Source organism: Gambusia affinis, linkage group LG06 (assembly GCF_019740435.1).
Source record: "Gambusia affinis linkage group LG06, SWU_Gaff_1.0, whole genome shotgun sequence".
Taxonomy (NCBI): domain Eukaryota; kingdom Metazoa; phylum Chordata; class Actinopteri; order Cyprinodontiformes; family Poeciliidae; genus Gambusia; species Gambusia affinis.
In genome coordinates, this window is record NC_057873.1 from 9,384,884 (window position 1) to 9,411,060 (window position 26,177).

The following is a 26,177-nucleotide window of genomic DNA, read 5'->3' on the forward strand; positions in this document are numbered from 1 at the left end:
AAATGGCGAGTGAGCATTGTCTAATGAGAACAGATTCTGTTTGGACCATAGCAAATAAATTTCATGTGGAATTATTGTATTTCATGTGTTTACCCAAAGGAGCCATTCTGGTTTATTGTGACAGGGTTCTGAGTGTCTGTAATTATGCCTGCTGTTGACAATATTAGCAGATGCTAACATGTTTAGCACTATAATAATGTGTGAAAAAAAGTATTTTCTGACCTAAAGAAAACTGGAATCTTATATACATTCTCACAATTAAAGCCCATCATTGACTAACATAGATAGACAGACTGAAGTATGTGTGAGCAAAGAAAGACTAGGACTTTGTGTTTTTTATTCTCAGTCAGTTCTTCATGGATTTGCTGGTAGATTTTGGGTCTGCAGGATTCCTTCTTCCTTTGTCCGGAGCTTTTTATTTATTAAATTTTTTATGGATTGTGCTCATATTTTGCTCAATCACCCTTTAAAGCATTCTGGGATTAATAATGGTGAGCTGACCAGGTCTTGTTGCAATAGGGCTTCCCTAAAACATAACACTTTCTCGTCTTTGCTCCACTGTTGGTATGAGATTCTCTTTCTTGGTATGCTGAATTTGGTTTACACCAATCATGTCCCTATCACTGGTGTTCAGCTTCAGATTAAAATGTCTAGATAACAATATTCTTGAGGTTGGAGTAAGGATTTATTAGATATTTCTGGGTGTTTTGGAGACTGTTATAACCTTGCAGCTTGCTTTCAGGATTGAACTTGCATGGATTGGTCATACATCAGTATGTTGGCAGTTGTTTTAAATGTCCTTCCCCTGTGGATGATTTTCCCTTCAGTGGAATAGCTGCTTTTATATTCTTTAAGTCCCATACCAGATTCATGAGCTGCTATAATCGTCCTTCTGAAGGCCTCAGATACTTTTTTAATCTCACCATGTTGTTTACTTTTACTTCAACCGTCAGGAGCACATCAGACTAAATCTTTGAGGTTTAAACAGGACACATATCCTGAAAAATGGTGACTAGGTTCTTACCATGGTGATTTTTTTGTATTTCACGTGGTAATTTATTCTTTGCCAAAAATTAGTTTTTATTTTACTCAAAAGTTATTTTCTTCACTTTACTTAAATTTCTCAGTAAGTGATATTAAATAAACGTATTATGCTCGAATATGTTAGAAAACACACAGGCTGTCACAAGGTGTGCTAATTGTTTTTCATAACTTTATATGTGAAACGTGTTCATGCATAAACATAGTCATATTAAACTCATATTAAACTTTAATTGCCACAAATTTGATTCAATGCTTTCCCTCGCAAAGTTTTATTTTATCTTGTACAACAGCAGCTCCTTCTAAAAATGCACTTTCACTCCTAAGCTTGTTACTATTTATATGAAAAGTTTCTTCCTCCCACTTGGGCCTTCTCTAAAACCAGAGAGCAAGTGCTGGCTGTGCTCTTCTCTCACAATCTCACACTCTCTCGCCTACATTTATTCTCTGACCAGTTCTTTCTCAGAAGTGTTTGATATTTAGAGTAGCCCAATCAACAGAATCAACTTTCTTAGAGTGTGAAATCACACGCCGCTGTCTGGCCTCCTAACTTCCTGCCGCCAGCAGCAAGCATGCGGCCGAGATCTGTTGGTGATTGCACTTGAGCACAAATTGAAACTGATATACCTTTATACAAAGTAAATTGAATAAATATAGGGCCACAGCCAAGGATGCATTTATCCACATACTCTAAATCACACTGAGTGTGAACTCACATTTCTCACTTACCTAAATAACAGTTCTGTTTCCAGCTCTGCAGTGACTTTTCACTCGTATCTGCTTCTGTTTTGGAGATGAATAAAAATAATAGAGTGAAGATCTGTAGAGCAATAAAATAGCTCTCACTCAAGTGGAATGATCATCACCTTCATCATCTTTATCGTGCTCCCTCTTCCTCTCGCGCTGCAGCATCTTACTAACACCCTCACCTCAACTTTCTGTCTTTTAATCTGCTGTTGGGGACCTTAATAGCTTCCCTGACTGCATCGTAAATTGATAACATCTGTCAGGGAGGGACTGAGGGACAGTTGGATGCCTTAAGATAAAGGACTGCTAAAAAGTGAGTCTAGAAGAGGAAGCAGGTGAAGCGTGACAATAACAGAAAGAATGCGTTTAATATATGGGATTCAATATGTGATCATGGGATTTTGTAAACATGTGGATGAAAACTATTCTTCCCACGTTCCCATAAGTACCGAGGGGGGATATCAGCAGCCGCTTCACAGGAAAGATAGAGATAGTCATGTTTTCATGTAGCTGCTCAAATGGAAAACAATTCTTCCTTTATTGCAGCAAGCATGAACAGCAAAAACACACATGACTCTGCAAATAACCATACAATACAGCGTCCCAGTGACTGTGGTGTAGAGACTAATGTTTTGAATTCAGGAAGCAATTGCCAGCGTTGCTGGGTTTCAGCTGTACGAAATGGATATTCACACTACAGTTTCCACTTCTGTGCAACGTTTCTATGCATGATAGTGTTCAGCTTTTTTATTGTTTTACACCCAGGTCATAATTTATGACCCAAATAGGACTCAGCAGTATGTAATAAATTATAAACCTAAACCACAAAGATTGGATTCTAAAACAGTATCTCTTTTACACACTGTATAAAAAAAAAAATCAAATAACTGATAGTGGTAGTTTTGCACCATTATCACATAAAATACATACATAATCTGTGGTCATCACACATTATTTTAGAAATAAAGTCAAATATGTCTTATAAAACAGACAAATCTATAAGCCATGTACACTGATATATTCTCTGATTTTGCACATCTAAGCCTATAAACTAATTACAAACGAATTCAAGCAACAATCCATTTGGGAGGAAGAGTACCATGAGACTGAAGATCACAAAGATGTGTTTGGAGACAAGCTATAAGATACCATACAGAAAGTGGGTTTCACCTAGATTATCAGTCATTGCTTTACTTCATCTTCCGTTTGTTTAATTAATTAACTAATTAATTAATTTATTTATTTTTGATGCGTAAAACAGGATTCGTTATCTGCCTTTTGCCAGGCAGATAACGAATGAAAGAAATGTTCTTTATTTGTAGTTCTCCATTGGATTACTTCCAGAATTTAAGAACAGCAGAGAAAGACCGAAGAAATAAATGAAAGGAATGCAAAGGTGAAGTTTGATAGGCATAGCTACAGTAACCTTTTAACTAATGAATGGTTTGGAGGCCCTTATTGCTGGTTCTGGCCTTTATGGAGTTCAGAGGACAGACTTTAAATTGTTTGACTTTTCCTCTCCTTTATTTAGCCTGAATAGGGAGGCTGAATATCACTTACTGCAGCTCCCTGCTGCCTTATCACCACATGGAGAGGCATAACTGCTATTTGGTCTTTGGGATCTAAAGGCTCAACAACATACCTGGTAGTTTTGCTCATTTCTTCTTGTGCCTAACCCTGTTATCTTGTTCTCATAATTTTAAATTGATGCTTTTTGTATAAATGTCACCAGTGGAAAAGGACAAAAGGGGGAATCAAATATGTTTATGCATACTAACATCTTGTTTGGGGTTAGCAATCACTGTGCTACTGTTAAGGTTAACTCACTAAAATCAGTTAAATATTTGCCATAACTTTACTGCTCAAACACACAACATCATTTTACAAGCTTGTAAATGTTGTAGATTTACTTCAAGCACTATTTGATACAAGGTGGAATTTAAGGAGGAATTTATGGGCAGCAGATCCTTCTGTAGGAAACATCCACACATTTACCTGATAAGAGAACATGCTCAGACAATTAGATTTTATACTCATCAATACAAAGAAGTTTTTTTCAGAGGTTGGATTCTTTCTGACAAACCTTATTCTGACTGTCATGTTTTTTTAGGGAGCAGAGGTTCCCTCCATGCACACCTTCCATTAAAGATAAACTTCTGTTGTAGCATTCTGATTGAACAAACATGAACTTTCATGTCAACAGTAGCAATAATCGTGCCTTCTGGTCTGACTTTCAGATTAAACTCACTTGCGGTACCATACTTGAGCAGGTTGGCAGTTGTTTCGAAATATATTTCCATACAGTGGAATGACGGATGACAGAATATTTTAAGAAATTTATTTTTTAAGGACCTCAGAGAGTTTTTCTGATCTCACTCTAGCTGCCAGGAGCATTTTAAACTCAATATTGATAGTTAAACAGGCCAACCTGCATCAAAATGCTAAGTAACTGTGATTTTTAATTATATTACTTAAAACAGAAATAAATGTGGGTTTTTCTTGACTTAACTAAATTTAGACATTTCCAGAAGGCCTTTTCTACAGTTTAATCATATTGCTTGATTTTTTGCTCTGATTTTATGTTTATTGCTTATTTTGTAATTGATAACTCCATGATGTTTTTATGATGTAAAGCACTTTGAACTGCCTTCCTGCTAAAATTTTATATATATAATAAACTTGACTTGATAAAAATTAATGTCAAATATCAATGTGTTCAAATATGGTAGAAAAATAGTCTTTTAAGCAGTATTCTAAGTTTTTCATCAGCAGTGCATTCTGCTCTGTTATTGCTTTTGAATACCTGCCTGAGAAAGTTTACCTGTGGGTATTAAATAACAAAAGAAGGATTAAGTTCAGAACGGACATTCTTGTGAGTAGTTTGCAAGTTTTATCTGTGCTTGCGCTGGTTTGTTTCCAGACATTCACGTTTCCTACAATCTGAAAATAAGTGTTACACTGACTAGTTATTCCAAAATGACTCTGTGTTGCATTGCAGAACTATGCAGCCCACTTTTTGCCCATTGACTCCGTTGATAGACTTTAATGTAGTTCCCGTAAAACGTCACTGCAAACCTAGTTGGACTTTGTCTTTAAAGTTTTCTTCAAAACAAAGTGAATATTAGGGTTTTCCTAATACAAAAAGTCTTTATGTGGATACTTATGTTTATGTTTGTGCTTGCAGGTGGAGAAGTTACCAAGCCCCGGTTCACTCAGTACTTCCGGGGAAGCTTATCGGGACTGACCATCCGACCAGGGAAGATCGAGAGTCAGAAAGTCATTTCCTGTCTGCAGGCCTGCAAAGAAGGACTGGACATTAACTCCCTTGAGAGTTTGGATAAAAGTATAAAGGTACACAGAAACAGTCTGATAGTTGCTTTTAAGCTCTCTCCACTTCCAGTTCTAACCCAGACTATAAAAAGGATACTGTATAATCTGACAATTGAATAGAGGTGGAAACTCGCCAATTTTCCATTGATCGACTCTGAACAGTGATTAGCAGATCCAATATTGAAAACTATGATCCCTCCAAATGTGGTAATAATCTTGTAACTGTTTGATTTTTTGAATGCAAACTTTACATGGCAACATCTAATCATGTTATAAATGCAAAGTGTAGTGTAAACATTACTGGGTTAGTAGAAATTAAATTTTACCTTATTTCCGTAAATCAGAGTATGTTTTGTGGGATTGTAAAAAAATACTAGTTTATAGTGAATTTCAAAATGCTAAAAAGGCAGACATGACAACAATATATTAGGTAGCTCATTCCATAATTAACTAAATATCTTTTTAAATCATGGGTTATTATTCTAAAACGTCTGAGTGATTATTGTTTAATAATTTTATGGTGTTGGCATAGAAACAGTTCTTAAGCTGGTATGAAGAGAACAGGCGTCATTAGCACAGAAAGCACCACAAACCTCCTTTTACTGGCAGATTAAATCTGTGGGCAGAAATTTAAACACATATGATATCTGTAGCAGAGTTAAGACAGAGATAGAAAAATAGCACATCTAACACCAAATATTAACTTCCTGTGCACGAGCACTGCTGTTCTGAAAACTGCTACAGGAAATAAGAAGCTCTTTAAAAATAGTATTAGTTATTGTAAGATTTGTGTGATTTTATGAAATGCTGTTTTATTTTTGCCATGGCTAAATGTTTTATAATTATTGTAGGGATTATGTTTGGAATGTTTCAGTATTTCAGAATCGTTGATGACATTGCATTAAAACTATCAATAAACAGCTGATAATAAAAAAAAGGCGTTCAATTGATAAAATTGTATCCAGTTGATAATCTAATGCTTCATGACTGGCATGACATGCTAAAAGCTCAGTTTTAAGAAGCAGAGATAATATTCCACAGTAAAATGTCTTGGAGGACACAGTCAGTTCTTAGCAAGCACTGCTAATCCATCTCATTTGCTTTTATACTTTTTAAATCTCAGTATGGCCTCTGTTTCTACCTCTCTGAGACTTGGGGTCATAATTCAGTTGTTATTTGAGCTTTTGAGATGCTTATCAGCTGCTCCCAGTTGTAAAAAAGACAGTACCTACAATATATACATGCAACAAGTGTAAATGTAATTGAAACATGCATAGTGAATCTCTGTTTTTAATGGCTTGTGTCGACTGCGCCTCATTCATCATTTTCTAGTTGCTGCTACTGTTTCTATTTTTCACACTCACACACACAAAGAACCAGCAGCGAGCAGACCTGAGAGTCGCATCACTCATCTTCCCCCTCCTTCTCTTTCGTAAAAAAACCCTGCTGCTTTAACTTGAGGTTTTTCTGCGGCTGTGGATACTTTACAGCTTGTTCCCGCTCAGAACCTATCCTGTCTACACCGAGACAACGTTTTGCATACATTCTTCTAGAATGTGTACAAGGAGAAGCACACATTTTTGATCTCTGCGTTGAGAGAAATGTTTTGCTTTAAATCACCAGCAGAATCACCAGCTGGCTTTCATGAAACTTATCTGCTTTTCTCTTTCTCTCCCCCTAAATTTACCTTTGCACCGGCCCGGCTAATCCATCTCCCTGTGCTGTGGAGGACAGGGGGCAGACAAGATAAATGGGGGTTTGTGCACACCCGAAGCTGTCCCCCCCTTAACCACCCACCATCAGCTCCTTTAACACTCTTTTTCATCTTCCCCTCTTCAGTCTTGCTCTCTTCTAAAGCCCACTCTTTGCATAGGTCTCCTTGTGCTGCGATGCAGTGAAGAGATGCTTGGCAACCTTCTGAGACGACTCGGTGGAACGAGGTGCTGGGATATGAGAGAGCAGGGGAGGATATCCTCTTAAGGGCCTGTGCAGCTTATCTTTAGAGTATCATTATATCTTCTTCTTAGCCACACTTATGTGGCTCCAATAAGAGTGCAGGAACTCAGGAAAAGAGTTTATCCAGAGAGGTGGAGGGCTGGCACTTTGCAATCAGAGGAGAATATCCTGCTTAGAGGGAGAGTCTGAGGGAGGTAGGCAGTAAGAGTGGTGACAGAAAACAGGATGTTGAGTGGAGTCAGCAAGAGAAAGGGTAATGTGGATGGGAAAATGACAGGGGAGAACTCTGGGGAGTGTCACCTTGTCGCCAGGACCCAGTTTGAAGGAATAGGTGGCAATCAGTGCTGTTGCAGTAGGAACACACAAAAGCATCTTGGGGCAAGAAAGTCCTGTCATAAAGTATCAAAGGACTGGAATCAGATTGTATAGATTTTATTTTGTTTTAGTTTCTTCTGTTTGATATTCTATTGATACACATACAATTGTACCAAAAATGATCACTGATGGATGGTTTTTCACCTCCTTCTCATTCAGAGTTGCTGTAAAGTCCAAAAAAAGAAAAAAAAAAAAGGAAACTTTGCAGAACAAACCAAAATTTATTAGGTCGGGACAGCCTGTAATTGTTTTGTTTTTTTCATTTCATATTTTTTTTACTTGGCTAAATGAGAATGACCTGACTAATGACACTGATCCAACGAGCATTATTACTATAAAAGCTGAATTGTAACTTTAAATCCAAATCCTGACTCCAAACATTTTCCGAAATTTACACGTATGTCATCTAAATGCTACTTTCATCTTTTGAATATACAGTATGTCCATTTATTACCACTGAGTTGCTCCTAGCTGTTAGAGTTCAAAAGACTACATTGTCAATACCAATTAAATGCATTATCTGTAGGTACTACCTTATGCTCATAAATAGTTTACAGAACTCTGGCACATACAAATTACCAGTGCAAGCTATTTTAAAGTTGTTGAATAACTTCAGTCTGCTTTTCTGCAGCCTCAAGAAGTTGTTATTCCGAAAGAGAAGAAAAACATCTGTACACTAACTGTGCTGCAATCAGATAACTGACAGACAAAGCTATTTGGTGAACAAAGTGGAGCACTTAGCTGCTAAATAGCCACAAATTTCCCACTGGAGTTGCTGCAGAGTTAAGAGGAGAGTGATTATCGGAATCTCCTGTACAAAGTGGCCACAGATACCTCTCCAAGTGATTAATGATGCTGCTCTGCACCTGCTGAATTTGTAATTGACTGTAAACATGTTCACCAACAGTTTTATGCAAGGTTCGTAGTTCTCCCAACTCGCTACACCCCCAGGTGTTCAAAATAACACAATTTTAGCCTGTTTTCTGTTTTAGACTCTGACCTGAAATCCGTTTTGAACTCAGAAAACGACAGGCCAGTTAGCTTCAGGAGAACAGGACACTCAGATCACTTTTGTCCTCCGGCAGATTGGCCTGTTCATGGCTAACAGACGGATAGTGACGGTTTCCAAAACAGAAACCAGAGTGATCCACTATATGAATGTCCATCAGTTCTTTTAACATCCACGTGCTTTTCGTTTCTTCCATTTCCCAGTTCCACTTCAACCCGGCTCAGTCCATTTTGGTGATGGAGGGAGAGAATCTGGAGAACATTAACACAGCTGTGAGGAAAGTTTCCTACATAAACTCCCGCCAGTTTCCCACACCGGGCATCCGCCGCCTGCAGATCTCCACCACTGTCCAGTAAGTGTGTCACCGATTTGTTCTTGCAGTTATTTTGACTTCCATCCAACTTGTTCCCCTCTCCCCTGTGGATTCCTTCATATTTAGCATGCCTCGTATTGTTTCTGGGTCTCTGTGGCTCTCTTGTGAATGTTATTCCACCTCAACATTTCTGTTAAGTGTAACAACAACACAGAAGAGGGCCTTGACTAATGTAACTCTCTTTTCACACATCGATTTCCACACGTCTTTCTCAGTCCTGTCCCCATGCTGCCATTTCTTTGGCTGTCACTTCCTGTTAACACACCAAATTTAGTTTGCTGTCACCACCGGGGGCTAGTTTTAACATCCTCATGTCATGTATTAATAATTCCAGGCGGGTTTTGCTGGAGGAGTCGGGAAATAAAGATGAAAAAACTGAACGTGAATCTGTATGTGCAAGAGAGAGAGGGAGAGAAAAAGAGCGAGTGGCTTGTAAAACAGTCTCCCTCAGCGGGTAACTATTAAAATTCATGATTGTTTTAAATATATGTAGACCCCTGCAGCACAGCCCTGGGTTCCATCTCTCTTCCCTCCCGTCAGGGTCTTTGCACGGACACGGACCCGAGGACTGTGTGTGCACGCTGCACGGGTGGCTGGTGATAAACCAAAGCCATTGAAGCTGGAGGCATAGCAGTTGTTAAAGAATACATTATGAATACGCAAATAAGCTTGCATCATTGCATTGGTAAATTTTGCTTGCAGACCCCGGACAAAGCTGTAATGACTCTAAAAATATGCAAATTTAAACTTGAAACTTGGCTTCCTGCCAGAAAATTTTGGCAACTTCATGACACAGCCTGTCTAGTGAGGATTGTTTTGCAGAAGTAAGTTGGCAATTAAGCAGGTTTCTTGCTGATGTTTCATAATGGCAGTATTACATAGTAAAAATAAGCAAGCGACACTAATTCCTAATTACAGTTCTTTTGACTTGATAGATTTTTCTAAAAATGCTCAGAAGCATGGAAATGCTATCAACTTTGTTGGTGATATTAGAGAAACATAAGAAAACCAGTTGGTGACCAAAATACGAGAATTTTTTTCTATCTTGACCAACCTTGACCAGCGGACGTCCAATAAAAATGAACTAGCCAAAATGTGAGTGCCCCATAATAAGGCCTCTCATGACAACTGCTTTCTAAATGAAGCGGAAGCTATGGGTCAAAAGTGCATATGCGTTCCAATGACATTCTTCAGCCACTGCGCCATATAGTGCCTACCATAACAACTACATTGGATTCAAAGTGTCTTAGTGGTCAGCAATGGAAATACCAGCAGTTTCCAGACAGCGGCCTCACGTAATCGCAGCCTTAGGGTTTAATGTCTTGATGAGAATAGACTGCCTCTGATATTCTTCTGCTCCAGTTGCAATTTTTCTGCTGCAGATGATGAAATTAGAACCTTAGGATAGATAGAAAACTTTTACTGCCCACAAAGCATAAACTCTTATTAACTTATTAACGGCAGTGAATATTTTAATGAAATGGTTTAACATAATTTGGCAAACTTCTTTTTTTTTTTTTTTTTTTTTTTTGCTCTTGCGTTTAAAAGGCGAGTATCTGTATTGAGTATTTAATAAACCTTGGGAGGCTTTGCTAATGACCTTTAATTCTACACATTTATCAACCTTGGACCACTAAACAGTTTGCCTCTCGCCATAGTTGTTACTGTTTCATCTACTTTGAGTTAACAGCAGCAAATGTGTGTTAAGTGTGTTCTGGATCCTTCTGCTGATCTAATTTTTAGCTAGCGGTTTTACTGCTCCATCCAGAAGAACGACCAGCAGAAACATTGGCCCCTACCATTTATTGTCACTAAGTATTAGAGGCATGATGTAAACAAAATAACTGTAAACACAATTGAATTTGGAAAAAGGTTGACCACGAAATAAGATTACTGGCTGTGAATCAGTTGTGTCCGAACTAAACTGCAAAGTTTAAGTACTTGCACTCCATCTTGCAATAAAATATAACTTCTCTATAAACAAAACAGAATATTTTAATAAAGCAAAGTACTTTGATTTTTGTATAAAAAAGAGGACTTGTAAATCATTATAGACCTTGATGTTCAACCTGCAGTCTTCCACCAGTGCATCCGTCAGGCTTTCCATCATTTCTGTATGTATGCGTGTACGAACATGGCAGATGTATGTGGGTTATGGATAACGCTTACCCAGCATCACCATCAGCTGCAGCATCAATGTGTGCCTTATTAAAAGAATGATTTTTTTTTGTGTGAGCTGTTTTCTACGTGGTTGGTCTAGAAATGGTTTTAGTCAATACTCATCAACAGTATGGCAGGTATGATTCATTCTTTAATCCCAAATGCCTTATTGAAAGAGGTTTTACAAGACGAGACTATTCCAGAGGTGTCCATGGTTTGCACTTTGGACACCTCTGCTGTAAATCCAAACGATGAATTTTGTAGGATTAGATACAATAGTTTTTATCCAGCTCTCAGTAAAGTCACTTTGCTTCTTTTTAATATTCTATGACAGTAAAAGGTTTACTCACCATGGTCATGCTGTCCCATGGACATCCTTCTTTTAATAATGCAGTTCAACCTTTCTTTCTGCAACACAAAAACTCATACAAAACACAGCTTCTTTGAATATCTACAATGACAATTGGAGACTGAGGAAATAATACTTTTTAAAGAATGTATGGTTTTGCCCCTCAGTGCAGTTAATTTCATTTTGTATCAGCCTACCAATTAGTTCTATGGTGCTCAATCTATTCACACTACATATCCCATAATGTACAGAATATTTTCTCACCGCACCAGCCATGGGTCCAAACAAGCTTGTGTGAAAATCAGATGCAGCAAGGAAACTTGCCAGACTTTCTATGTAGTTAAGCAATGGAAAAACTCAGTCAGCCTTGGCTTGTGCACATTTTAAAGATAACATGAGCAAAACTTAATCTGGAACTCTTTCATAATCCATTCGCTTCTGATGCACAGAGGTGCCTGTACATGCAGATGGACCTAGTGGAGCTGCAGAGCAACAGCACACATCAAATTATGACTCAACTCAGCACAGCTTTCCTGCTCCATTCCCAAAATGATGCCCCAACTGCCTTCAAGCTGCCTCAATTCTCTGCTTGTTTGTAATAGAGACTTGTGTGAGCGAGCGTACCTGGTGAGGAAGATGATGATGACGGACGTACAGAGGCTTTCTGACTGATGTGTCACTCCAAAGTATTCTGAGGTTTCCATGACTCAAAACCTAACAACACACATTAATTCATTTGTTGTCAAGAAAGGCGTGAAAGAGCAGCAAAAAGCAACATAATTTTTTTTTTATTTTTGTGGGGTTTTCTCTTTGTCCTCTGCAATATCAGTACAAATTTAAGTTTCCACCAGATTTTTATTTTATTATATATTCTGTTCTTTCTTGAATATGTTTTTAAAAAAAAAGAAAGAAAAAAAAAAAAAAAAGTCTTATATGTAATTCATTGCCTTGCCACCTGGATTTAACGAAGCATCCTATTGGATAATTACTGCGTGGCTAACTGTCTTTCAGCTGGCAACAAGTTATTTAACCCCAACAGATGAGATTAGTAGCTTCTATTTCTTAAACAACCATGTGGAAAGAGACATCATGTAGTTGTGGAAAAGATGTTATTATGGTTGGAAGGGTCAAATCATTGCCGAGCACCAAGCAGAGAAAACATCTAAAGAGATTACAGAAACTACTAATTGTGGATCTTAAGCCGGTTTTCGGTTCTGAAAGAAGGAAACACCCTGCAGCAGCTGTCTATCCTCTGCTTCAAACATGAATAAACTTGAAAGTTTGTGTTGGAATACTTTGCTTTAAAGTTTTATATAGTTACACATTTCTGAAAGTTTTGATGTCAACATATCTAGTTTTACTTTTTGCTACTTGTCCTTCGATTCTTCAACTATCAAACAATGGATTTGGGATTAATACAGCTCATTTACGCAGTAATGTATTTTCTCATATGTTTAAACACACAACTATAATAAAGATATGACAATAATATTTTCTTATTTCACTGTTTTTACTGTGAAATTTCTATAGTTGGTGAGACGTCATTTATGAATAATTTAAAATTATTAAATAAAATTAATTCAGAGTTGGTCACCCAATTCTTGTTTATGCAATCTATTAAATATGTTTGCTGGATAATAACGTTAAACTGAAAGAAGGAAAGTTGCAATGCAGGATAAAAATCTCAAAATTATTGTGACAGTCATTCCGATTGAGGGTGTAAGTACAAGGCTGGCTGCTCTTTTAAAAGTCCCTCAGTGGTTTTATAAAGGCTTTACCACCTCCTCAATTTCAGTAAATTTCAAATACAATTCAAAAGTATTTTGCTTATTCAAAGAGAAAATTAAACATAACTCACATAATCCAGGCTCTTTCTCCTTTTCCCAGCTTTTCATTTCTGTTCTGAGGTAAAGGTGGGATTAGTATGAGATGTCTTTCTTCAAAAGTCTGAAAATTGGGCCATTTTACATGTAAAATTTGAACCTACGGGTTCAATTTGTATAATTATTTAAAAAAAAACTGACTGAATTCTGAATGATTAAATAAAAAGTAAAGCTTTGACGTTCTTGTAAATCATTTTTGAGTTTAAATGCAAATTTTAAAACATTTAAAAAACAACTAAGAAACATCCCAGCTTGAGATGGGAAAACATTATGCTGATGTGTGTCATGGATTGGTGTATTGCAGCATAATTTACATCAGGATGGAGGTGGAAAAAGACAGATAATGCCTTGCAGCGTAAACTGTATGTTCCAGGTTTCCAATCCAGGAAAGAAAACATGTTATCATTTCCTGTAGCTGCCGCACAGTATGTGGGGAAAGCTCTGATGTCCCTCCCACCAACACGTTTGTGTGCTTGAAAGGCCCTTGGTGAAATGTAAAAACAAAAAGCCGGCATGTTTGTTCAGCTCCCACCACAGCATCACCATCAGCTGCAGCATCAAGCCTTCAGCTTCCATTCTCATTTAAATAGTTCCTGTTTTCCATGTGATTGATGTTCAACCTGCAGTCTTCCACCAGTGCATCCGTCAGGCTTTGCATCATTTCTGTACGTATACATGTACGAACATGGCAGATGTATGTGGGTTATGGATAACGCTTACCCAGGCTTCATTGTAAGACCACAGCTAATTCTAAGCTCTCAATGAGCTCCCTCTCCTTATTTGTTGCCAGTGGAAGCTGTGTGTTTATGAGGCAGGCATCAAAAACAAGTCTAGTCCGGCAGCTCTGATTCTACTCATTGAAAGCAGACATGACCGAATGTATTACCCTCTAAATAACTGTAGTAATTACGGCATAGATCTTTCTAGGATTTTTCAGTGAACTATCAGAGGTTTGATAGGAGGTTTACTACACCCTCTGGCAAAAAAATGCTCTTGAGAACAGCACTTGGAAGATATTTAGTCTCTTGTAACAAAATAACCCTCTGAATTATGACTGCAAATTATCTTCTGGGTTTGTAAAATATAATGTGTAGGCAACGTTTGTTGGCACCCCTGGCTAAGACGGGTTTAAAGAATTGAAATATATTCATGATTTTACTTCAGCAGCATGCTCTGAAACACTAATAAACTCAAACATCGAGTATATTTATTTAACAAGGAAAGACATTCCAATAGTAAGATATGTATTTAGCAAAACTTAAGATTACACAACTAATGGTAACCTTGCTGTTAATACTTCTCCACTGGTAGAGCTCTCACTTGTTACGCCCCCAAGGTCTAGGGGTCCAGCGGTCGGCATCATAAAAATGTCCAGATAAAAAGGGGTTAAATAAAAATGTGATTTATTACAAAAAAAAGGAGGTTTCACAGAACCAAGACACAATAAATTCAACCCAAATAATACAGGAGAGAATAAAAAAAAACAAGGAGAAATAACAAACTAAAGAATGGAATTACAAAGTGTCCAAACAAGTCAAGCCAAAGTAAACTCAAACCAACCCAAAAGAAAGAACAAAAGGGAGCACCAAACCTCCCAAACACAAGCTTCAAGCAAAAACAAAACTGTTCAAAACTGCCCAAAGCAATTACAAGTATCAGAGGCGGGGGAACAGCTTCACAAAACCTCTTCCTGCTGGCTGCCCCACCGGAGGAATGATTTTAGGAGCCTTTTATATGGTGCAGGTGGACCTCATCAGCGTCTGATTGGCTTTGCTGATCCAATGGAGTAGCAGCTCTCCTGCAGCCTCCAGGCAGCCAATCAGGAAGGTGTGCTCTCACAGCTGAACCTGCATAACAAAAAGGAGCCTGCACAGCCCCAAGAGGCCAAGGGCCGTAACACACTGTTCTCACAAAACACTTCAGAATGTTAGAGCATTCAGAGATGGATGTTTGGAGTTTTGAGTCATAGATTGCTGTGAAAGATGATTTAGTTGTGTACCTGATGAATCACTTTTGGGTTGCTTTTCCATTTTTTTTTTTTTGGATCATTATCCAGATTCAGGATAAGCTACCAGATTTCTACGAATCCATGGACTCAAGATTCCCTTCACTTTTGAAGTAGCAGACCCACTGCATGACAGATCCCCCACCATATTAAATATTAACATGATAAGATAAGATACATATGGGTTGTGATCCAGGCTAGTGGCCAGACCCGGAAAGAAACGGGCCTCTGTTTTATGTCATACACTCAAGACAAACAGAAAGTTGCAGATTACTTATTAGAAATTCTTAAAAGCAAAGAAAAGTCTGCATTTAAGAAACTGCTTCAGTTTTGTCTATCTGAAAGAGATTTTTAGGGATATAAATATTTATCTATTTTAGTTTTACTAAAATATTCAAAACTGCAATGAGAGAATAACTCATTTCAATGCTTTTACATTTCTCAACCAGAGGTCCCAGCAAATGTGGGCAGCACTGTTCATAAAGATTAAATCTGTTAATGTGGCAATCAATTGCAAATATTTATTCACATTAATCATCATCATCCTGTAGTTTGTGGATCTTATTGAGCTGTGACTCTGAGATGATTAACAGGAAACAAGCCCTCAACAGTTTACACAGTGGAAAGGTTACAACGCTCCTTTAGGAGGGCAAATTAACATGTGGGATGGCAAAAGAAGAAGCACAAAAAACAAAACCGTGCAGAATATTGTTTGTCTTTGGTGAAATTGAAGAATCCAAATATTCAAGCTGATATAAAACTCAGATGAAGTACTAATACATTTGTTGTTGTTTTTTTGTTTTTTTTTGTCTGTTCATGCACATAATCTGAAAAATGATGTGCCAATTAGTACAACAATATCATGCATTTTTAGTGGTATGTTTGACAAAGCTAGAATAATAAACAGTCTTCTGTCAAATGTTAGCTTTTTTTTAATTTCCCCATAGGACACTTCTCAGTGTGCGATCTCCATGTCCTGTGATTCCATACTTTTACAAGGAGTTGTACGATTTAGTGCCATAATTGTGTTTGTTTTGGTTTGTTCTCTTGCTGCCATTATCCCCCCCTTCCTCCCCCCTTTGGTTTTGCAAGATCCAAAAGAGGGATACAATTTGTAGTGAACAACTTCCCAAATCTGAAGTCTGAAAATAACCCAGTAAAAAGTTTTAACGACCAGAACACTAAAGGGGTTTTATGGATGCTGCTTCTTCTTTTTCTTGTGTGACCGTGAACGCTCCAAAGCTGCTGTCGCAACTGAATTTGGGGGACAATAAAATGTGTCTTTATTGCCCCCATTTGGGGACAATAAAAAATATTTCTATTCTCAAAGCGATTGCTGATATTAGTTCTAAATCATTTCCTTCAGCTCTGATTTTTAACTTTACTGTTTTCATTTGGGGGAAAAAAGAAATGGAGCATCCTACTTTTTAACTCTGCTTGTGGTCCAAGCTTTGTTGACGTTGTCTGTGACCCTGAACCCCTGTTGCTTCTCAAATAATAGTCACAAACTAAAACCTTACTGTGACACAGCACAAAGAAACGCAGTTTTGATGTCATTTCAACCAACCTGTGCTTGGTGATTCAGCCTGCTGTTCTTTTCTTCTTCATCTCACTTCTTTGTTCCCCTTTGTTTGGTCTAGGTGTTTTGGTGAAGACACGTGTATCACGATCCCCAGCATTGAGGTGGTGGTGATGGTGCTGCAGCCCAGTGAGCCCAGGATCACCATCAGTGGGGTGGAGAGACTCAGCCAGTCGGCCTCCGACTTCAGAGCAGCGGGAGGCATCGCTCTGTTTCAGGACCTCCACATTATCAGCACAGTCACCAGGGCAGACACCACCCCCCATCACACAGGTAGGACCTTTACACTCACTCACAACAGCTGGGAATAAGCGGTGAAGCTTTTTATGATTTCATTTCCTACTTTGTAAGCCCCTGAAGTCCACATTGTGAACACAAGCATTCCAATCTCTCATCCAACAGGGAAGAAGGTCTGACTATCTCACAAAGTTTTTAGACTGAGTATATACCTCCCCATAGGTGGAACTCTGTCTTGGGTAAATATTTCAGCAAGTGTTTTTCATATTCATGGTGTGTTCACTCAGTCATGAAGCCCACCAGCACTTTCACATATCACCTGTCTCGCTAAGCAAACCTTCAGAGAAAGATAAACATTTCATAACACCTCCTGAGACCGTGGATAAGCAGATGCTGCTTTCATCCGCCGCACCTGCACAATCCGTCAAGTCAAAGCATCAAACCGTCGCGCTCTCACTCTCACAATGGCAAATTCTCCAACTTGGGATATAAGGTTTTTCTCCTTAAACATGTAATGAGGATAGTCCTTCATGGTAAATTGTTTTCAAAAATAGTTACCATCTATTCATGTAAACTTTAATGTATACTTGTCTTTTGAGACGAGGGAAAAATACAAAGTCATGGATTACATGACTTTGTAATCCAAAGTCAAAGTCATGACTTTGACTCTGATTTCTGGATGTATGGTATTTGGAAATAAAATGTGAAATGTTTGGTATGCGTTCATATTTAGACTCTCTGAGTTAATATAAAACCAACTTTGAGTAACTACCAGTTTAGTACATCCAAAGACAAAATTTTCTGCTAGTTGTTTGCAGAATAACTTAAACTCAGATTGTCTGGAGACAGACTGTGTTATCTAGGAGCGCTATGAGACGATTAAAGCTTGGAATATTATGTTCTAACCAAACCCAGCTGTAAATGTCTTCATAACTTTCTCACTGACTTGTCTGCTATGACGCCATTTGTTCTCTATTGTTCTCTAACAAACCTCAGAGGCCTCTAGAGAACAGCTGGATTTATACTGAGATTACGTTTTTGTAAACATACCTTTTGACAATAAAAAGTATGGGTGGGAGTTACTACCGTTAGTAGTGGTTGTTTTAAGCCTTACTCCAAATATGAAGATCAAGTTCTTCATATCCAGCAAATTGGTTATTATAATGCAAATCTTAACAAAATAATAAAGACAAATTTAAGAAGCAAAAAGCAACATGAAGTCAATCACACATCCTGTGGATATGTGATTGGAAAGAAGTGGAAAGTGGAAAGAAGTACAACTTATTTATTTCCACCTCTTCTGCAAGTCACAGATAATTAACCCGAAACAATTTATCTCCCGTTAAAGTCCCACTGCGATCGCTCACAGAGGCTTAAACCTGCAAAAAATGGAAACACAATGACATCCAAACACAAGCTTAAGAGAGCTGTAAACTAAACAATGCCCCTTTAAGGGTGAGCAGCTCTTCTCAGCAGCACTAGCTGCAGTGAAAGCGAGAGCCTTTTGTTCTGATTACTCCCCACCAAGTTGAGTCATTCACCTGCAGCAGAGTCCATCCCTCTCTACACCAGTCTGCAGGTATTAGTCCCTCCAGTTCCTCTTTATCACTCAGCAACTGCAGACCTCCTGCTGCTAAATACGGCCTGTACCTGCCCGAGGGTTGATTCTTTCTGTTGCACTGCCTTGACCGGTGGCAAACGAGTGCGACAGTTAAATCTCACCAGCTCCTGTTCTGTCCAACGATCAGACCACAGAGGCAAGAAACCGCCCGCCTCGCCTCACAACCCTGCCGCTGGCAGTCAATTAGGAACAGATAAGCGGGGCGGGAGGGAAATTTTATCCCTCCATTGTGCGTAATGTGTGAAGGAAGAGGAGCGGAAAGTGGCATTGCTTTCAGGGAGTCAGAGGAACTCTTTTTGCAAGTGAAATGGAAACTACGGCTGGGAGGGAAAGATTAGCAGCAAACCAGAGAATAGAAAGAATGGAAGACGGATGGACGGGAAGAGTTTATAGGAATTTGTCAGGGAGGAGTTACATTAAAGTGTCACAATGGGTAGATTTTGTGCTCTGTCAAAGCCTAAAGGATTTAAGATTAACTGCGGATCTCTTTTGCGAGACATGCTATGAGTTTCTTTTCTGCGGATGTTTATGACACTTTGTCTCTTTGTCTCATTGGTTTGTCTTCTACTTGACCGAACACAGCACTTCCTCGTGTCTTCCTCCCACTAATTCCCTAAGATATCTTTTTCCAAACTGATTCAGATGATTCTGAAAGTCACCGTCTTTTATGCCCGATACTTTGGCACTTTTTCCCAAGCCATCTGTCTTGTCTCAAATGTCCTGCTTTGCTATAGAGGTCACTGATTCCTTGTTCCTTTGGTGTTCAGCTGCTCTCTCAGGCTCTTTTGAGCTGAACTCTTTTCTTTGTGATCCTTTCTACAATCAGCTTTATATTATGCTGGATTCCACTGTTAAAGGGTGTGTGGAAGATAGAGTCATGTCCTGTTGGAATGTCGATTGACCGAGTTTATTTTGTTTCACTTTTTTATTAAAGGAATAATTTTTGGATGTAATGATACATATTTTTGCTTCTACATTCCCAGCATTACATTTTGTTTCCATATTTTTCTCTCAGGTTTGGTCTGAGAAATCCTTACAGTTTTATTTTTAGTCCTAAATTGCTGTTTGTAGTAGTCAGTGGTAGTTTCCAGGTGCTTATACTGTAGAACATTGGCTTTTCTTCTAAAATAACTGCTAACTTATGTGTGATTATTTGCTGCTGTGAGACTCTGACCAACTTGTTAAATATTGCAATAGCATGAAAAATGCAAGTTCATAACCTTTGGGCTATTTTAGCCAACAATTAATTCACTCCACATATTAACAATATGAATATTGCACACACTAGTAATATAATGTAATTCTGAAGTGTAACGCTTTATTAAGCGTTACATAACATAACATATCATATCATGCAACTTTAGTGAATATACATATCTGAACTTTTATGTATACGGTAATTTTGACCTTTTGTGGACTATTCCAAAATAAATTCAAAAGATGTTGTATAATTTCTCCACTTTTGAAAAATGGTTCAAAACAATCTGTAAGAATCCTAACTAAATATTTTTGGCTGACTTCAAATACCTTGCAATTTATAGCAAAGGCATCTGCCAGCGTAACATCTCTTCTGCATGCTTAAGCACCAGACAGTAAGACTGTACCGTGATGTTTCTGTTTGCAAAGCTCATCAACCCGGCGTCCTGGAGGAGATCATTCATAACTTGGACTACTGTGATATTCTTGTGTTGGGGGAGGAGCTAAATCCAAAGCAAGAATCTCTCCAGCTGCAGCTGAGTTCGCTTCTGGGAAAACACCTCGATGCAACCAACTCCACGTCCGGCATGTCCATATATGGTAGGCGACCGACATCAAACCACTCTGTTGTGTCTGCTGCATGTATAAAATATTTGTAGTAACAACGCCTGTACTGTCCCTGCAGGCGTGGACTCCATGACAAACTATGAGCAAGTGATCAGACAGGTACATTACTACCACCTGCAGCCCGGACAGCTGACAGAGAGGAGGTTTCGCCTGACCTGCTCAGAGCTCAACGGCCGCTACACCAGCAACGAGTTTACCCTTGAGGTCAGCCATCCAGCAGCTTAATAGTGTTTTTTCTTTCTATATTATTTTTGTTTTCTTTGTAGCTTGTTAGACGTTTTATTGTTTATATGCTTTTCACCTGCCGTTATTGTGCCCGTGGGTCATTTTGACTTGAAATCATCAATTTGTTGATAGCTGAGGCAATAACAAGCGGCAAAAACAGCGTACATAGTTTGAATCTAATTTAACATAAATACGACTAAATGAAAATAGCCTCAGAAATGAAGCTGCTTGCAGCAGACATTTTGAGAACTACAATGAGGATTTTAAGAATCCTCTTTTAGAGGACTGCTTCATTCCCTGCTTCTTTTGAATCTCTATAGCTGAGGCAAAAAGAGGGTAAGTCTGAATGGCTCACTGCAATATAATAGGCTCAATAATGGCAGTTGACACAAGCATCAAATGGAACATGAACATGACTTTCACCGGCTGCAGCAAAACAGATTTTCAGAATTACTGCTGATCGCCATTTGCAAAAATAGCAAGAAACCAAATAGTTGTTTTCTCTTTTCATCATATTGTTTGACATCTGCAACTAAGCCAGAATGCAAAAAGGTCAATGTTAGATAATCTGTTGGTACAAATAATAAAAAATAAAAAATTGTCATGTCCAAACCAGCATTATTACAATTGTTGAGTGCTTTGGTTTTAGCCACCATATAAGGATGATAACATAGTCCTTGTAGATAAGTCAAGCACCTTAAGTCAATATTCCACCATAGATGTAATGTGGTCCACATGCAGAGAAGGGAAAACTAAAGTAACATTCTCACAAAAAGCACTGTCTGCAACCTTCACTACGTTTCTACCTATGGTTGCCATGTTGGAAATAAACCTTGGAGCTGCTTGGAGAGGTCCAACTTTTCAATTTCAGGGGCCATTTGTCTTGTAATTTGAACTTGGGAACTCAGGAGGGGAACAATATCCAAATAAAAACAAAATACATCATAAGGAATCCTCACACCTGGTGACCTTCACTCACTGTTTTCACTGATGCTTCCGATACTGCATTGAACATATGATATATTCCTGATTCACACACTGATGTTTTCTTAGGAGCTCACAGCTTCTTGCAAATTGAACTGATAACATACAGATCAATGATCAATATGTGAACCAAATTACTGAAGATCTAAATCAAGCCATTCTTTCTGAGTTTTTAACTTTTTTTTCATTGAGAGTAAACATTAGAATCCACACATTTTCTTAGGACATTATATAGTCAAGAAAACTTTATGGTAAAAAAAAAGTATTATCCTAAAATTTGAAATAGTAAATGTAAAATTAATAGCAACAGCAAGTTCTCACATGTGTCACTTTTCTTGCAAACTGCACTAAAGGGCATCCACACCATTTTCTTTGTCACATAAACTGGGCAAAATGGCAGTTCAGGAGAAAAAGAGAAAATGAGTTTGTTGCACACGTACACATTCAACAGAAGTCAGACAGCTGTTTCACATTATGAAGAAAGGAAACAGAGCATCAACTGGGATTTCTTTTTCCTCTGAAGCATTCTACACCAGGTCAAGATCAAATTTATTTATTTAACACGTTTCCAAAAACACTAGGTGCACAAATGCTGCACTTAGGTACTTAAGCAGCCTTTTCTAGCAGTAAAAACATTTGCACATGATAGCTGCTGGTTCTTACCCGATGAGTGAGTCACAGTTTGTCTTCCTGACTGGAAGAAAAATTCACTTTCTTCTAATTTACCTGGAGGAAGCTTCTGTTTGGGTTGAATGATTTAAACATTTAAAGCCAGGAATCCTGGTTCAACTTAATTTTGTTTGTCCTTCCACCAGGTGAGTGTCTGGCACAGCTCAGAAACAGAGGAACACATCAGTCACATGGTGGCCCCGCCTCAGTACATGCAGGTGGTCCACCACCCATCCATGATCAGTGACCTTTACCCCAACCATGCTTCAGGTAGGAAAACATGTTTGTAAGATTTCAGTACCAAACAGCACAGCAAGCGCCGGTTGCAGCACACAGAGTTCAGTTTTGTTCCGACCACAAATTTCCATGTATTTTACTGGGATTTGTGCGAGCAACACAAACCATTGCATTGCTATGAAATGGGGGGGAAAACCACACTTGATCTGCAGAAAATTGAAATCGAAGTAATTCTAAAAGCCTGACTTAAAAGGCAAAGAAATCATAACTCATCTCAGCTTTCTGTTGTGGGGTAAAGATATATATGTAGATGTGGAGATCCAAGAGAATGCTCAATTCCTTTTACTAAGTTTGTTTATGACTCTGTTGCTCAAGGGGCTGCTTTCGAACGCCACTCTGGCTCGTCCCTCTGAGCATCCGAGTGATCCGAGGTAAAAGGAGCACGGGTTGGCGGAGGGGAGCCGGTCTTAATCTATCACATGTGATTTAATTATTCATCAGACTCTAATGGATTCTACTTAGAGTCCTGGAGAGTTCAGTGGCTGAGGCTGTTAACGGAGCAGTGTGTGTGGGTGTGGGTGTGGAAGGAGGTCAGAAGAACAAAGAGGGCAGAGAGTGGCAGAGCAATCAGCGTATGGCAAAAAACTAAATACTCCACAAAGAGAAATTCCCAACTCTTTAGGCACATGTGCCTGCTGCTGTAGACTTGCCATATGTTGAGTACTTGGAGGGATGGTGATGCCCTTGTGCGGACGGAGACTTTCGAGTTACTGCATGAAGCGCTACTCAGAAGATCAAAGGCCCTGAATTTGGTGTGAAAATCTACAAACTAGACTGAATCAAATGATCAGTAGAAGAGTGCTCTGTGAGCCGTAGTCTCATTAACCACACCATCCAGCAGTCCTTCCTGGTGAGAAGGACTGCTGGAAAGAGGGCCGGCACAGAGTATTCACGCATCTTCCAGGCGGCTGGAGATCAGAGTGAACCAAATAAACAACTTCAGTACCAGAGTCGTGCTTCAGCATGTGCTGCAACATTATGATGTGCCTTTGTAGCCCTCCGTCACAGGCTTTCCATAAGTAGAGATAAGTCTAATGTAGATTAAATATGATTGTTTTTGTATGAGGCAAAAAGCAACTCTTCTAGATAGTAAATCCATCCAGTGTTTAGATTTGGGTACAGCCTGATCTGTTTTAACAAAAGTTTTTAACCTTCAGTGTTTTTTAACAAAAAAATGCTAAGGAGTATCTGCTCTATTTTCAGAATAAAATATTTTGCTATGAGCTATTCATCATGTCACCTCATTAATATAAAACATGGTGAGTTGTACTGGCATGCTCACCGTGAGGACTGCACACAATTCATTCAGAATGTTCAATTCTAGACTTTAACCTTAAAATCTGATAGAACAAACTTGTCTAAAAGGGTTATTAATATGTGATACTGCATACTTTGGTATTGATCTAATACACGGACGTATTGCCAACGCCAGTAACAATATTTTCAGTTTAAGCTTGACATATCATCAATCTTCTGGCTTTTAGGTGCTTTTTGTTTTTTCTTCAGTTGTTTTGTTCAAATCTAGGACAGAATTTAGACCTTAATAACATGCTGATATATTAAAAATTAACAATAGAAAAAGCAAAAAATAAAATAAACAATTGCAAAGTGCAAAATAATAATATGAGAACAAATTAAAACAATGTGATTCATGACAACTTGAATTGTTGTAAATCTTTTTACTTGCACTTCACATTTAAGTGCTATCTTGTCTTTTACATGAAATCCCAGTATAATACATTCTGTGTTCATAGTTTGTAATGATGTGATGCAAAGGGAAAAAAATCTAAGAGCCTATGATTTTTTTCTGCTTGTAAATATGTTTTTTTTTAACCACAGTTTGCTTGGCGAACTGATATTGATACTGATAATATCAATAATAGTAAATAATAGTTCTCAAAAATTAAATTTCAGGGCAGACTTTCAAGCTGAACAATTTAAATATATCTAAAAAGTCACAATTGAAAGATATTTTCAGCTGATATATGGATGCCTTACATTCTGGTTTCCATCTCTCTGAGCTTTTTCACTGACATTCATCTCATCATGTCTATAATGAGAGTCAACCAAAGCAGTAAAGGTCAGGATTAGGGGACAGTTTGAGCCCAGGTAGGAAATGCGGGGCTCTATTAAGATTTTCTTATGATTCATTTACTGTCACTCTTCATTTCAGGCATGGATTCAAAAAAGCAGTAGCTGCTTGTGCTGTTTACAGTTTGAACGTGGATAATTAGAAGGAGCGAATATTGATTACTGAAGATTAACACACCAACCCAATTCTGACAAGAGCCATAAATGTTTTAACTCACCTGAGGGAGTTTATGAAGAGTTCACAGACAAATGCAATTATAAAGCAAAAAATAAGATTAGTTTTGACAGATTTTCTTCAAGAAGAGCCTAAAATTTACCGAAAGAAAGTAGAGAAGAAAAATCTAAATTATTAAAGAAGCCCATTCTGACATATAACGTTCTAATCTGATTTAGGGAGACGATTAACGGTCACAGAGTAATGGATGCATAACCTGAAACAAAATATCATAAGAGAAGAGGTGTGGACTCAAGTTACAAATTTAATGACTTAAGACTCGATTTGATAAAAGCATTAAAACCCTTTGGGCTTGACTTGAACTTTCACACATGTGATTTATTATTTATTTTGAACTTGAACTGTTTCAGTAGTACGGCTTTGTGGTTCTGAGCATTTGTTAGCGTTTCCTCATCCTGCATGCTGTTGTTGTACCTGCTTTTCTTCTGCACCCTACGATGAAACAGAGACACTTATTGTGGTGGAAAGGTTCTGTAATTAATATGTCACTAATAAAGAGGATCCTCTATCACATTTCTTTAGAATCTGTTAAGGATAACTTTATAAATTGCCAGGCAGTTTAGGATAATTTACCATAACCCCACATATAACACCAGACAGAAAAATACTATTCTAAATGATGAATTAATGGATATTAGTTTGCTAAACATGTAGACTGCCAACCACAGTAGGCATTTTAAATGACCCAGTTTCAAACTTTTCACCTCCACAAAAATAATGTTTTGCCACGTCCATATGTGGTACTAAATTGGATGTATATCTGATTAGTTTCAAAGCATCTACAGACTGAATGGTCATGTTGCATCTTGTCTACTTTTTCGGCATTGACATGAGGCGACTCTGCACAAGAAGAAGTCAAATGGTAAATCCAGATGTAGACAATAACTGAAAATTCCAAGTATGAAATTATGAAAGAAGTTTGATTACACATCCAAACGGACTTCTCCACAGGAGTTGCAGTCAATGCTCTGCAAAAGGCTGTCGCTATTTGTTGTGCTGGATTTTTATTATCTTCCTTCATGTAGTTATGATCTTGTGACAAAACTGTTGACTCCCATTCCTGAATAACCTGAAGAGGGGGATCCATAGAGTATTAAGGAGAACATTATTACTTGTTCTTCTTCATGATAAACTTGGAGTTTATGACTTTGAGTTGACCCAGAACTTGCATGTCTTTGGACTTTGGA

At 38.2% G+C, this 26,177-nt stretch overlaps 1 protein-coding gene across 2 annotated transcripts in view; it reads left to right on the forward strand.

Moving 5' to 3' along the window:
• LOC122832660 (calsyntenin-2-like) overlaps positions 1-26,177 on the forward strand; it is a 266,537-nt gene that overhangs the window by 234,617 nt on the left and 5,743 nt on the right. For both annotated transcript variants that reach the window (XM_044119639.1, XM_044119638.1), the window contains 6 exons: positions 4,973-5,139; positions 8,662-8,810; positions 16,869-17,080; positions 20,292-20,462; positions 20,548-20,693; positions 22,514-22,637. In XM_044119639.1, the coding sequence (XP_043975574.1) occupies positions 4,973-5,139; positions 8,662-8,810; positions 16,869-17,080; positions 20,292-20,462; positions 20,548-20,693; positions 22,514-22,637 (969 nt within the window). The remainder of the gene's footprint in view (positions 1-4,972; positions 5,140-8,661; positions 8,811-16,868; positions 17,081-20,291; positions 20,463-20,547; positions 20,694-22,513; positions 22,638-26,177) is intronic.